Raw genomic sequence first — 14,719 nt, 5'->3', positions numbered from 1 at the left:
ACACTGCTGATCTTCCCCATCATACCCCTAGAGGAACGACAGCAAAAGCTTCAAATCTTTTGCCTGGTTTCGGGCCGCATTTGAGCAGCTGCATTGCTATTGTAGTAAGAGAAGGATGGAATGCAGGAGCAATTGAGGTAGATGTTTTACCTGTCCACAGGCGAGGCCCATTCCTCTTTCATCCATGCCATGTGGGCAAGACAGATTTAATTCCAAGGCATCTGCACCAGAATCCTGTAAATGAAGAAGAGTTTAAGTGTACTGCAAAACTGCAAATGTACAGTCCTGCATTGATTTTCTGAGCCGAACAAAAGAAAACTACATATCATTTAAGATGAAATCTAGTGTGGTTGGCCTCGCATGTGTGTGGATTTGTTAAATTGAATAGAAAACCACTTTTTGACTTTGCTGTAAGAGGTTTCTTAACTTATAAACTGGTAATCTCATAATAATACGTGGTCAACAGTCTGCAGGATTCTTTCAAAAAAATTATTCTTAGTAGTAGTTATGGAAATGTAATTATAGCGATTTCACATCTGCAATACACAAGAATGGCGCAGCAAAACAATGAATGTAATGAGACATGTTCATGCCAATAAATTCTGATTCTGTACATCCACCCAGTGATGGTTCACCCCCCACACATACACTCCCCCAGTGCCGGTTCCCCCCCCCACCATACACCCCCCAGCACCGGTTCCCCCTCCCAACGTACACCCCGCAGCTCCGGTTCCCCCCACCAATGTACACCCCCCCAGCACTGGTTCCCCCCCCCCCCCCGGACACCCCCCAGCTCCAGGTCCCCCCCACCCTCAGCTCCGGTTCCCCTCCTGTACACCCCCCAGCATCAGTTCCCTCCCCCCAACGTACACCCAACCCCAGCTCTCTTAGAAAATTGGCTTATCAATAATGGATCATGTTTAAATGGCAGTTGATAAAAATATTATTGTTACATTAAATGATATTAGAGACTGCCATGATCCTAAACTGACTTGAAACACTTTCAAAAGGTCTTCTCCTTTCAAAAAGGCATTGAATATATATAACTTAAAACACTTCCACACACAAAGGTGGATGTGTTTGATTCTAATATGATTTTCAATGAAGGGAAAGGGAAGACTACGCCTCACACACGGTGCATTACAATTTGAATGGGAAATAATGGCGGCGGCTAAATACTCCATTAGCTGAGAATTAGGGAATATTCACAGGAAATGACTGCATTTTATTTGGATCATTACTTTTTGTTGCTTTTAGATGTTGATGGGATATTTTGCAGATAGATGTTTTCCAGCTATTACAAGCAAATACTGCAATGATGTGGGAATGGTATAGATGCTGGACAGGAACTATCTAACCGTGAAAGCACCAACATGAAGGAATGACATGCCTGGCCCACCTCTCTCAGCCTTCATAACATCAAATGTAGAAACTCAATTAGATCACGGCTGATCTTTTGTCTCAGGGTTATTTTCCAGTACCAACCTTGTGCAATATTTAAAACTTAATGATCTCCAATCATTTGTTATCTCAGCTGTGACTGCAAATATTTAAAAATCTCAGTCATAGCAGCCTGGGATACATCTCATCAGGCCCCAAGAGTTTATCCATGTTTAAGTCTGCTAAGTCATCTCAAATATTCTAGTTTCATCAATTTCCCTTCCCTGAAGTTTCTGACTACAATATCCTTCTCCTCAGTGAGCACAGCTGAGAGGTACTTTTTAAAAAAATCCCGTCACCTCGGTCCTCCAGCTCTATACACACAATGTAATTTTGAACGATAATGGGCTTGACTCTCCCTGATGTCCCTGTTGCTTTTCATATACTAATAAAATGCTCTGGGATTTTTCTTCATATTCTCTACTAGTGACACTTCATTTGCTCTTCTCATTTCTTTGTTCAGTAACTCTCCCATACTTTCTGTATCTCTGAAGGAACTCTCATATTTTTAGTTGTCTGAAGGACCTCCCATATTTTTAGTTGTCTGAAGGACCTCCCATATTTTTAGTTGTCAGAAGGACCTCCCATATTTTTAGTTGTCTGAAGGACCTCCCATATTTTTAGTTGTCTGAAGGACCTCCCATATTTTTAGTTGTCTGAAGGACCTCCCATATTTTTAGTTGTCTGAAGGACCTCCCATATTTTTAGTTGTCTGCACCATGATTTGCTTCCTTTTACCTTTATTGACCATCAACATGCCTTAACATCCTGGTTCCTTGGACTTGGTATCTTCATCTTTCACCCTTAAGGAGCATGTTGGTCCTGAATACTCATAATTTCATTTCTCAATGGCTTACACCTGTCAGATATACACCTTCAAACAAGTAACTGCTCCTTCAAATAGGGAGGCCTCATCTGTTTACAATATTCCATAACTCACCAGGGCCTTTTATAGTTAGAACATGATGCTTCCACTCCGACTCATACAATAAAGACTTCCAAAATGCTCAGTCTCCACTATATTATGGATATGAGACTATAAGGCCACAAAATATAGGAGATGTAGGCCATTCTGGCTATCAAGTCTATTCTGCCATTCCATCATGATCTGATCCATTCTCCCATTAGCTCCATTCCCCTGACTTTTCCCCATCACATGAAGAGACCACAAAATTCCCTTTATTGTCTCCACCCCTCTCTGCAACTTTAACCCTATTTTATTTCTATTCATTTTTCTATTTTTGATGAAAGCTTGTCGACATAAAGCTTTAACTCTACTTCCGTTTTCGGAGGCTCCAGTCTTTTCTTGGGTGAATTGTCTTCAACCTCTTTCCTCCAGCAGTCTCTGCAGTTACAACAAACCCTTCGTCCCTGGAGATATTCCAGTGAGTAGCTTTTTCCCCCATCCTAAAGTCTAGTGACCAGAACTAGTTGCAGTATTCCACTTGTGGCCTGGCAGTTTTATAAAGACTTAATTGCAGTGGTTGTAGTCGCTGAGACATGAATCACCATGGCCCTAGGAAATTGTAGCAAGAGCTCCTCAAAACAGTGATATTGTTAACTACCTCATCAATAATGTTATATGAAGTATTATTGAGGAGGCGACAGAGAATGAGGCTTAGAACATTGGTTTATACTACTGTTTGTGTTTTCTCTAAATACTCATGATGGACATAAACCAATGCAGCAAGGGACATAATTATAGGAGTGAAACACAGAAGTCTACAGACACTGTGATTATAGTAAAAGCACAGAAAAGATAAAGATATATAACCAATGTTTCGGGCCTGAGTCCTTCTTCAAGATATGAGTATAAAGCAGGGAGACATCTGGAGAGAAGCCCTTTTACATAACTACAGGAGGCAGATTCTTCACTTAGAAAACAAGAAATTTGCAAACAAATGTTCTCAAACTCTTAATTTTGAGATAAAACATCAACAATATTACACCTCTAACAACTTGCTCATGCAAGTTATGATTTTTCTTAAATTCATAACCATTAAAGAAGTAAAAAAAATTAAGAACCATAAGCCTTATAGAAAGCAAAGGAAGAAGATCTTTGATAAAGTCATTCATCTTTGGCAGCATTTCAAGAGCGAAGCTCAAATTAAGCCAGAATTCAGAAACAGATTTCATGGTCAATCAGGCCAAAATTGGTTTAAAATAAATCTGGAGCTTAGTATCAGAAAACCAATTACTAATAGCATTTAATTTAATTTCCCTTCAATAAGCTCTCTTAACTCTGGGATTTTGTACCACTGACTGTAGGGTTTACAAAAAAATGACATGTTTTCAGGAATGTCATGATGAGTATTTGCAGTCTGTATTACAAGCAAATGCACTGTCAAAAGCTTTAGCTATAGAGAGATAAAGATGATATTTCAGGATTCTATATGTGGAAAGTTTCAGTGCTAGTGTAAGGACTCTGGTGAGAAGGGACGGAGATATGCCTTTCCAGTCTCCAACTCGTAGCACACTTTGATTTCCTTTCAATGATCACAGGTTTCCCATCTGGAAGCCATCCTGATGAATTGGATCAATCATTCATCGGCTGAGGGAGCTTCTGGGGAGAAAAAAAACCAAGCTATAAAGCTAAAAGTTTATTGACTATCAGAGTCAGGGAAGAAGAGGTGCAGGGTACAGGATGCTTATATTGTTGGGGAAGCATAGTTGGTCGTGGTAATTGATGTGGAAGAGGGTGTGAGGCTATGAGGCTATTTTTCCAAAGTGCTAATGGAGGAGTTATAGATGTGTTGTGTCAAAATTGATTAGATTAATTTTTTTCCTCAATGATACAGGCTTTGTTAAAATGGATGCACACAGCTTTCCCAGTGATTACATCTTACCTGACACAACTCTTCTATTTTTGAGGGTTAAAACTGCCCATCATATTTCAGATCCACTGCCAGCTACTTGAAAGATTTTTATCATTGTGAGTAATGAGGTAACAAGAAACAAACTATAGGAAATCAATCACTAACATTTCACAGGAATGTGATCAAATGCACATCATAAGGAGAACAATGAAACTCATTTTAGTTCCATTCAACTTCCATTATGAATGAAATCTTTTATGGCTGTCTTCCCTTAACCTCTTCCACTAGTTTAAAACCACACAGATATAATGAAGGTACTCAGCAGGTCTCACAACGTCTGTTGGAGGTAAAGGTATATTACTGACATTTCGGGCCGGAGTCCTTCTGGACGCTGCGAGACGGGCTGAATTCTTCCAGCCTTTCTGTGCGTTTTTACTACAATCACAGCTTCTGAAGATTTTCGTGTTTCATTCCTCCAGTGTTTCTTCAATGAGCAGGAAAGGCCTGTTAGACTAGTTATGTAAGGTGGGCTAGGGTGAGGGCATGCTGTTGCAAAATTCTTTGCACATGGCACCTAAAGTGTCAGGTCCACTGGGATATCCTTTCATGTTTGATGTGCAGGCAAGGTCTTCCTTTGCTCAACGTGCCATCGCAGAGGAAGCCAAATAGGTTATGGTTGTGGAAGAGGAGAGGACTGGTTCAATGTGGTGAAATGGAGCTGGGAAGATGGTACAGTGGTTGGTGCCTGCTGTCTCACAGTTCCAGACTCTGAGGTTCGATCTTGACCTTTGATGCAGCTTGTGAGGAACTTGCATTTGCTCCCTGTGACTACTCACGCTACCTTCTCAATCTGAAGACCTGCCAGTAGGTTAATTGGTGACTGCATGTAGTTACTTAGGGTAGGTTCTTTTATTGTTATGTAATAAAACAGAAAATGCAATATTACATGAAATTTACTTTAGTCTGCCATAGCCCAGACAAAGAGTCATCATCAGTATGGCCTGGTGTCCCTTAGATTAAGAGAAAGAGAAGCAAAAGAGAGTCCCTTCAGAGCCACTGAGTGTCTATGGATTCGCCTCCAGTTCTCCTGCGGCCTCTACAGCTGCACAGACTCCTGTTCGATTTGTTAGCCACCTGAGCTCCAGATCCAAACCTCCGAGATGATCAGGAAGCCTTCAGCTCCCAAGGCCCTTCAGGAGCCCTTCTTGCCCAGTTCCAATACCTAGCTCCCATGAGCCAGTCTTCATCAAGTCTCCATCATCCCACAACTTGTGTGGGTCCTTCAACTGTTGAACCCCTCTCTGGTCTACAGCTGAGATCTCCGTCCCATTGGGTCTTCTGCTATGCTTCTCCTTCTCAATGGGGGAGGATGGAGTGTTCCTCCCTATTATGGCACTCTCTGCTGGTCTGTTGCTCCCACAACATTTTTGGGGACAGGCACAACGCCAAATTTTAAATGAAGACACTGTTGACTCCTTTCCCTGTCTTTTTGAAGCCCATGCGAGCCGTCAGCTTTAAGACCGGGCGATTGGACCCTGTGGAGGAGCGCTATGACTCTGCTCCCAGCTTCCACACCAGTGGTAATGCGGCTTTCTCAGCAGCTCAACCCTTTTTCTCAATCAAAGGGAATCACAGGGAAGTTGATTGAATCCTGAAGGGATTCTCCTCCTTTCTTCTTCGATTTCAGGGAAATGGATGTACACAAGAGAGAGAGAATAGGTTACAGGGTTATAGGGAAGAGAGAGAATTGGATTATGTCTATAAAATTTAATTCCTGTGGGTCCGTGCTCCTCTACCTGCCCCTTGACCCCAACATTTTCTTGGGTGCCTGCCTACCTTTTGCAAGTCTCTTGATGAAGGGCTCAGGCCCAAAACATTGGTGATGTATCTTTATCTTTGCTATATAAAGTGCACTGTTTGACCTGCTGAGTTTCTCCAGCTCTTGTGTTTTTACTTTTAACCCTGTGATAGTGGATTCAATGGGTCAAATTATTTCCTTGAAAATATGCTCTAAGACTGGCAATCAGAGGTGAACACCACCCCTAGGATTGGGTCAGGATCCAGAGAATAGCATTCATGATCAAGTCAGTGAGGTTCAAGATTATAGTCAAGCCCAGGAGTGAGTTGCCTATCCCAAGGGAGGCTCACTGAATGGACTGTGCTCTTCTTCAGAAGGGTCCTATTGCAGTCAACTCTCAGCACCATTTCAGGGTTGCACCCGCTCAAGTATGTTTTATTGTAGCATTGCTGTAGCAGGCCTCAGATTTATCAAGAGAGTTTCTGCATTTTCATATCAAATATACATTTGGCATGATTGGATGTCACTAGGCATGCCCATCTGTCTCCCTGTGTTAGTGTGAATAAACACACAAATGCTGGAGAAACTCAGCAGGTCAAGCAGTACCTTTATGTAGCAAAGGTAAAGATACATCACCAATGTTTTGGGCTTGAGCCCTTCATTAAGGTGTGGAGGAACATGAGAGATGTCTGAACAAAAGGGGGACGGGGGGTGGTGAGGGTGGCTGATGACCAGTGGAGGGACAGGGGGATGGAAGGACTGCAGGAAGGTGGGGGGAAGGAGTCTAGGCTAGGTGGAGAGGGAAAGGAAGTAGGAACTGGAATAACTAGTTAGGGGCCAGGGAGAGGGGTGGGGGGGAGGGGGGAAGGCAATCTGATTAGTGGAATGCAGTGAACTCAATGTTCATGCCCTGAGGTTGGAGGGTGCCCAGATGAAAATGAGGTGTTGTTCCTCCAGTCTGTGAGTGGTCAGGGTGGGGTAGTGTGAAAGGCCATGGACAGACATGTGAGCTTGAGAGTGTGACTAAGAATTGAAATGGTTGGCTACTTTTGTTGTGGACGGAGAGGAGGTAATGGGCGATGCAATCTCCTAATCTGTGACCGGTCTCTCCGAGGTAGAGAAGAGCACAGAGGCTGTACCAGATGCAGTAAATTAATTCTTTGGAGGTACAGGTGAAGTGTTGCTTCACCTGAAAGCTCTGTTTGGGACCTCGGACCATGGTGTGGGAGGAGGTGTGGGTGCAGGTATTACACCTCCTACAACCACAGTGGAAGCTGTGGGGTGGGGTGGAGCGATGGATGGCGAAGGAAGAGTGCAGAAGGGAGTCACGGAGGGAGTAGTCCCTACAGAAGGCTGAGAGGGGAGGAGAAGGAAAAATGTGTCTGGTGGTGGTGTCCTGTAGTAAGTACCGGAAATTCTGGCGGATAATGTGTTGGATGTGGAGGCTGGTGGGGTGGTAGGTGAGGACGAGGGGGATTCTGTGTTTATTGCTTCTAGGGGCAGGGGGGCTAGGGCAGATGAGCGGGGAATGGAGGCGATGTGGGTGAGGGCCGAGTTAATAGTGATGAAGGGCTCAGGTCCGAAACGTTGGTGATGTATCTTTACCTTTGCTACATAAAGGCACTGTTTGACCTACTGAGTTTCTCCAGCATTTATGTGTTTTTTTTTCACTTAACCACGGTGTCAACAGAATCCTGTGTTTTACTCCTTTGTAGAGTGCTCATGGTCATGCTATTTCCTTATGTGATACAATGGAAAGATTGTATCCCAAGTAACCCTGTCTCACTCTTCTATGTCAGCAGCCATCCATTTGCCCAACAACATGCATATGTCCACATTCAATGATCTTGCTCTCAGTTCCCTCCCTCTCTCTTATCCCAAAGCAACTGTGATTGCAGGTGAGAGGTGAGGCATAGTCACACTTCGTACATTCCCTATCTTTATTGCCCTAAGTCCATGCATTTACAGATTTATTAAAGGTATCCAGCCCAGCCACATTGGTTTGATCACCTCAGGTCATCTTTGAGGTTTCTGAATAGTTCTCTGAATATTCACATGAATGACTTTACTGGACAAGTAATCCAGAAATCTGAAATGATAATTCAAAGATTGAAACTCAAATCCCTTGAAGGGAATTTAAATTCAGTTAATTAAATCAAGCTGGCATTAAAGCCTGGTTTCAATAAAAGTGGCCATGTCACTGATAACTTGTTATAAAATCCCACTGGTTCATTATTGTCTATTAGGGAAGGAAATCATAGAATAGTTCCAGCACAGAAGGAGGCCATTTACCCTGTTGAGTCTGCACTGGCTCTGTGTTAGGGTATATTTATAAATCGACCGTTATTACCTCGACTGGACTCATTTGCAGCTACTTTCTTAACTTTAATTTTTTATTCCCTTCACAGACACTCAAATTCTTTGAGAAAATTTTTTAAACCCTTTAAATTATCCATCCACAAAATGGATCATTTTTTTATTCAATTCATAGTAAAAATATAAATTAAAAATTACTGAAATTTTAAGATGCCAGATGGTTGTTAAAATCTTCTACCTGGACTGAATTTGCAGTAAACACACTGAAATGCTGAAGGAACTCAGCTGGCCTTTTCAGCATCCATAGGAGATGAAGATATATTGCTGATGTTTCGGGCCTGAGTCCTTCTTCAAGGAAAAATCAGAGTATATCAGAAATGGGGGAGGATTCCAGACCACCAAAAGGTACTACTGGGATATGATAAGGGACTAGGTAGAATTTGTCATGTCTGTGCGAAAGGAGTCAGGAAATGGAGAGATGATGGGGGAAGAAGGGGTGGGGGTATTTTTTAATCAATGCTAGAGAAGTCGATATTAATGCCGTCTGGTTAGAGGGTTCCCATTCAGAAGATTTGGTGTTGTTTCTCCAATTTGCAGGTGGCAATACATGAGACTATGGGCAGACATGTCGGCAAGGGAATGTGATGGAGAATTGAAATGGGTGGCCATTGGGAGATCTACACTATTGCAGCGGACAAAGCCAAGGTACTCAACGAGGCAATCTCCCAATCTGCATCCAATAGCAATGGAGAGGGTCAAGAACGTCAAATTCCTGGGTGTCAACATCTCCGATGATCTGTCCTAGAGCCTCCATGTTGATGCAAACACAAAGAAGGCTCACCAGTGGCTATACTTCGTGAGGAGTCGCAGGAGATTTGATATGTCACGGAAGACTCTCGAAAACTTCTACATGTGTATCATGGAGAGTATTCTGGCTGGTTGCATCACTGTTTAGTTTGGATCTACCAGTGTTCAAGACCAGAAAAGCTCCAGAGGATTGTTAACTCAGCCTCCAACATAATTGACAACAGGCTTCACTCCATCAAGGACATCTACAAGCGTTGTTGTCTGAAGAAAGCGGCCTCAATCCTCAGTGACCCCCAGCACCCAAGCCATGCCCTCTTCACTACTACCATTGGGAAAAAAATGTATAGGAGCCTGAAGACAAGCACAAGGACAGATTCTTCCCCACTTCCATCTGTTTCCTCAATGAATAATGAACCACAGACACTGTCCTACTTGACTTTTTCATTTTCTTGCACTATTTTTATTTATTTTCTAAGGCAGTTTAAATAAATGTTTGCATTGTGATGCTGTTGCAAGACAACGATTTTCTTGACATGTTCATGACAATAAATTCTGATTCCGAATCATTACGCTATAAAACTGCTTCTCACTGGTAAACTTTGAACCTGCCACATTTCTTTCTACAGTTAATATTGCATCCAGCAAAAAAGCACCATGCAAAACTCAATAGCATTTAAACCATTTCGGTTGTGAAAAAAAAAATTCACATAAGCAAAAGATCTACCTCTGCCATCTTTGCAAGCTCTGTCCAGTCGTTCCTGTTGTATGTGCACATCAGGCTGGCAATAATGATCTATTGTGAAATAAATGTAACAGCAGAAATTTAAAAATAACATTCCAAAAAAAGGTCAATTTATTACAGAAGTATTATGTATCTATGAGGATATTTACAGGATGCTTTTAATGAATAAATGAATATTTCAATAAAAATACAGGCTTTATGACATTAAATACGCTTTTAATGCTGAAGAATATCCTACAAATAATATTACTGCAGCCGCATTAAAAGCAAAATTATGCATTATTCTGACATATCATCTAAAAATTGATCTATTACTGCCTAGGGCACATGTATGTGCAGTATTATATTATGTACAAACACATCTTTTGCAACAAATATAAAACACTTCCATTACATAAAATCTTTCACAAAATGATAGGAAAGATCTTGTATTATTTCTGCACCCTGCAGAGAACAGGCTATGTGTTTAGTTACAAATGCTTAATTTTCAAACATTGGGAAAATTTAAATCATTATCTTTTGTACCCATTATTATTGTCATATACCTCTCCTCTGCAGCTTCCAGAAAATGAATCAACCTATTCATAAACATGACAACATCTTTTGTCACCAGTTGAATTCTGGACCTCATATCTATGACATCAATAAGACTATCTGTTTTCACCTCAAGAAGTTTGGTCTCTCTGCCCTTGATAGAGCACCTGCATATAATTACCTGTTCTTTACCTCAAATCCCCGTAAACTAATGATCATCCAAACCTGATGCCTGCGTCCTGTTGCATCAAGCGTGGCACAGTTAGCATAGCTGGTAGCTCATGCTATTGCAGTGCCGATGACCTATCTGGTGCTGACTGTAACTAGTTTGTACGTTCTCCTCGTGTCTGCATGGCTTCCCTCTGGGTGCTTCGGTTTCCTATCATCCTTCAAAATATATCGAGGTTGTAGGTAATTTGGAATATTTGGGAGACCTGTGCTCATGGGTCGAAAGAGCCTGTTACCATGCTGCATGTCTAAATTTAAAAAGTCCCATTCACCCAGTACTACTATGCAATTGTTGACTTAAGAAGGCTCAACTTTGAAATTATCACCCTTCATTTCAAATAATCAATCTCCTCTATTTCATCAACCATTCAAGATATTCAGGTGTCTCCCCCCACCCCATGAGCCCCAACCTCTTGAACATAAGATATAGAAGCAGAAGTTGGCCCATTTGGCCCACTGACCTTGCTCTGCCACTTGATCAGAACTTGGCTGATCTGGCTGAAGATTCGGCTCTACTTCCCCATCTTTTTCCCATCACCCTTAATACCTGCTACTATACAAAAAAAACAAACAGTATCTTCAATATATTTAATGAGGCAGTCTCAATTGCTTCCTTGTGGAGAGAATTTGGGAAATGAAGATCCTCCTCAGCTCCCTCATAAATCTACTCCCCTGAATTGTGAGTGATGTCCCCCAGTTCTGGTCTCATCTACCAGCGGAAACAACTTTCCTGCCTCTATCTTAGTTATCACTTATATAATTATATATAGATCTCTTTATAAGGAACATTCATCCAAATTTTGGTGAGTTTGGAAGGCTGTTCAATCTTTCCTCATGGGCTAACACCCTCTTCTCCAGAATCAACCTTGTGAACCTCTTCGGGACTGCCTCCAATGCCAGTATATGCTTTCTCAAATAAGAATGTCCATGGAAGAAATTTTATGAAGAAAGGATTGACACTAATCATGAACATAATTTGCAAACAGTTCATTTTAATACAGTGTCTATTTAGGTTGATAGTATTGGGAAGCTAGGTTGTAGCCTTAACTGTAGCCACTAAGATTTTAAAAGACAAAAAAAAGTCTTGATGTAGTTTTCAATCGGTTTATTCCAAGATGTAAGCACATTTTCTGTTACAGCTTGTTTGTTTCTCTCTGTACAAATCTACGTGCTTATAGAAGTACTGCAGATTTCAGAGTTGAATAGCAGTGGATTGTTGCCTACTCCTCATGATGTATCATGTGAAATAGTCTGTGAAATTATACCCAAGATCTCCAATCAGTTCATTTGTTTTTACAACACCAAAACTGCACACAGCCTCGCCACTTCCCTTTTTTGTTGTAGCAGAACTTCCCTGCTCTTAAATTCAATCTCTCTAGAAATGAAGGCCAACATTTGTCTTCAAGGCCTATCACACCAGCGAACCAACTTTTTTTTGATTCAGGCACAAGCACTCCCAGGTCCCTCTGCACAACAGCATTCTGCAAGTTTGCTCCATTTAAATAATAACCTGGTCTATTTTTTCCTGCAGAACCTATTTTTCCTCCACTTACCAACATTGTGCGCCATCGGCCACCCTAGCATTTTTCTCCACCGTCAGGATAATACCATCACCACCACCACCACTCAACACATTGTTTGCTCCACAGTATTCTAGGAAGGACCATTTCCTCCATGACTCACTGGTTCACTCTTCCCCGTCACACTCCCCAACAACTGTTGGAGATGCAACACCTTCTTTTCGAGCTCTTTCTCAGCATCCTGAGCCCAAGTACTCCTTCCAGATAATCAGTGGCTCAGTTGAACCATGTTCAATATTGATGGTGAGATGCAATTTACATACAGAGAGAATGACTGCTTTGAGAAGTATCTCCATTTGGTTTCAAGCATGACATGGAGCCATTAGTTAGTTAATAGCTGTTGCAGCACCTGGGTAGCCCTCCTGGGACCCAGGTGTGATTTTTAGGGCAAAGGTGCTGGAAGCACCTTTTAAATTGCAGGGGGATTGACCCCTTAAATCGCCAATGCACGCACACAAGCGCTGATGTCGCTGGAATAAGTGGGTCAGCTATTTTCATTTTCAAATCAACTGTGGACGTGACCTAGGTAAGTTTAACAGGTTTCCCTGACTACCTCTGAGGTAGGTCAGGGACCCATTTAGATTCTGATAGGATTGACTGGGTCAGATCCTTTCTAACTGCCGCATAACTGGGGCACTAACCAGGCAATTTACCCGGTTAACCCCATATTACTTGGCAGTTTGAAAGGACCTAATATAATTCTTCATCCTACTCTGATGTCTGCTTTGTTTTTTTTCACTGGTCTAAGGCACCCCAGTTTAAGCTCAAGTTGCACCATTTAAACTTCCAACCGGAAGATGCATTACAATGCTCCGGATGCAACAATTAAACTACTTCTGATAACCTGCCTTTCCAGTTTGCATCAGAGCTGGCCAGTTCTGTTACAAGCTGAGCATAATGCAATATAACTGTTCAACTATCTATCCACTCTATTTGTTTAAGACATACCACCCGGTAACAGGCCATTTTAGTCCATGTGTCTGTGTCGCTCAGTTTACACCCAATTAACCTTATGTTTCGAGCGGTGGGTGGAAACCAGAGCCCCCATGAGAAACCCGTGCAGATACAGGGAGAATGCACAAACTCCTTACAGACAGTGTGGGATTCAAACCCCCAGTCCTAATCGCTGGTGCTGTAAAAATGTTGCACCATCCACTACACCAACCATGCTGACCCTTTTGTGACTAAGATCTGAAGCAATGGAATTTCTTTGACATCTCTTTATCCACACAAGTTTAGAAAAAAACCCTGCAGACACTCAACATTTGAAATAAAAAACAGAAAGTGCTTGAAATATTGAACAGGTCAGGGAACAAGTGAGAAGACAGAAATAAAGTTACCAGTTCAAATCATTGAATCTTACAGGTTCAGGCTGAACTCAGAGAATGGGTAGAAAAGAGAATTAAATTGCGCTCCTTTAATCTGCTCCTTGATATTTACCTATATGATTAAACTTTGGCTGATCGCTAAGATCTCCTTCTATGACTTGATGTCAGTGTTTTGCTTGGGTTTGTTTCTGTCGTAAAAAGCACAAGTATTTATTGCTGTTTTGAAGGGGTATGATATTCCCTTCAATATTATATAGGTGACAGTCAAACAAGTTTGGGAAATTAATATTACTGCCACTTACAGTTAAATATCATAACTAATTTATGGGATCTATTCACAAAGAAAGTAGCACATAACTAATTAAAAATGGTGTACATATACGTATAATTTTGACACCAAGATAAATGCTATCTCAAAAAATTTCAGTATACACAGTTAAATTATTAAGTGTGCAATCCTGGCCAATCTATTATTTACTATGGTTCAAGAAGAAAAGTTCTCTTCATTATCATACAATTACAATTTATAGAAATGCCAATCTACTGCAGTATTTTATCCGATAATGACATTTAATGAGGATTTTTTTCAAGCTGGTACAGTGAAGAGGATGGTAGTCAAAGTGGTTGCTTAGGGTACATCAGTCAATCTGCCGATGTGCCCAGCATGGATTCAGTGGAGTGAGGTGATTATCTGTGGAGGTCTTCACCCAGCATTAAAACTTGAAATGCTGAAGCATTGCATCCTGAGAACTGGAATTGGATTTGCTCTGGATGTAGTCTGGCCTTCCCCAGAGATATCTGGTGATAGATTCATGGAGATCTTCGCACTGCTGACCCAACACCAAGGAAAGAAACAGATAAAGCACTATTTGGGTTAGTGCTCTTCATAAGACAGAACTAGGGAAGGACAGATGTATTTTTTGAATCAAGAGATTACCACAACAATTTTTCACCTACCTGAATCATTTATAATTATTGTTAAACATGAAAAACTGCAGATGCTGTAACTGCAGTAAAATCACAAAAAAGCGAGAGGAGCTCTGCAGCTCACACAAGCCTAAAATATTGGTTGTATATTTTTATCACCTATGGGCACTGTGTGACCTGCTGAGTTCCTCCAGCAATTTTGT

The 14,719-nt window shown here is 41.4% G+C and overlaps 1 protein-coding gene across 3 annotated transcripts in view; it reads right to left on the bottom strand.

Annotated features, from left to right (window-relative positions):
• Positions 1 to 14,719, bottom strand: part of LOC138763967 (dihydropyrimidine dehydrogenase [NADP(+)]-like) — a 1,056,199-nt gene that overhangs the window by 217,085 nt on the left and 824,395 nt on the right. For all 3 annotated transcript variants that reach the window (XM_069939063.1, XM_069939062.1, XM_069939064.1), the window contains exons 15-16: positions 9,902 to 9,970; positions 151 to 234 (exon numbers count right to left, since the gene is read on the bottom strand). In XM_069939063.1, the coding sequence (XP_069795164.1) occupies positions 151 to 234; positions 9,902 to 9,970 (153 nt within the window). The remainder of the gene's footprint in view (positions 1 to 150; positions 235 to 9,901; positions 9,971 to 14,719) is intronic.

Source organism: Narcine bancroftii, chromosome 5, assembly GCF_036971445.1.
Source record: "Narcine bancroftii isolate sNarBan1 chromosome 5, sNarBan1.hap1, whole genome shotgun sequence".
Taxonomy (NCBI): domain Eukaryota; kingdom Metazoa; phylum Chordata; class Chondrichthyes; order Torpediniformes; family Narcinidae; genus Narcine; species Narcine bancroftii.
The sequence above is the reverse complement of the archived record's forward strand: the minus strand, read 5'-3'. Positions and strand labels throughout refer to the sequence as shown.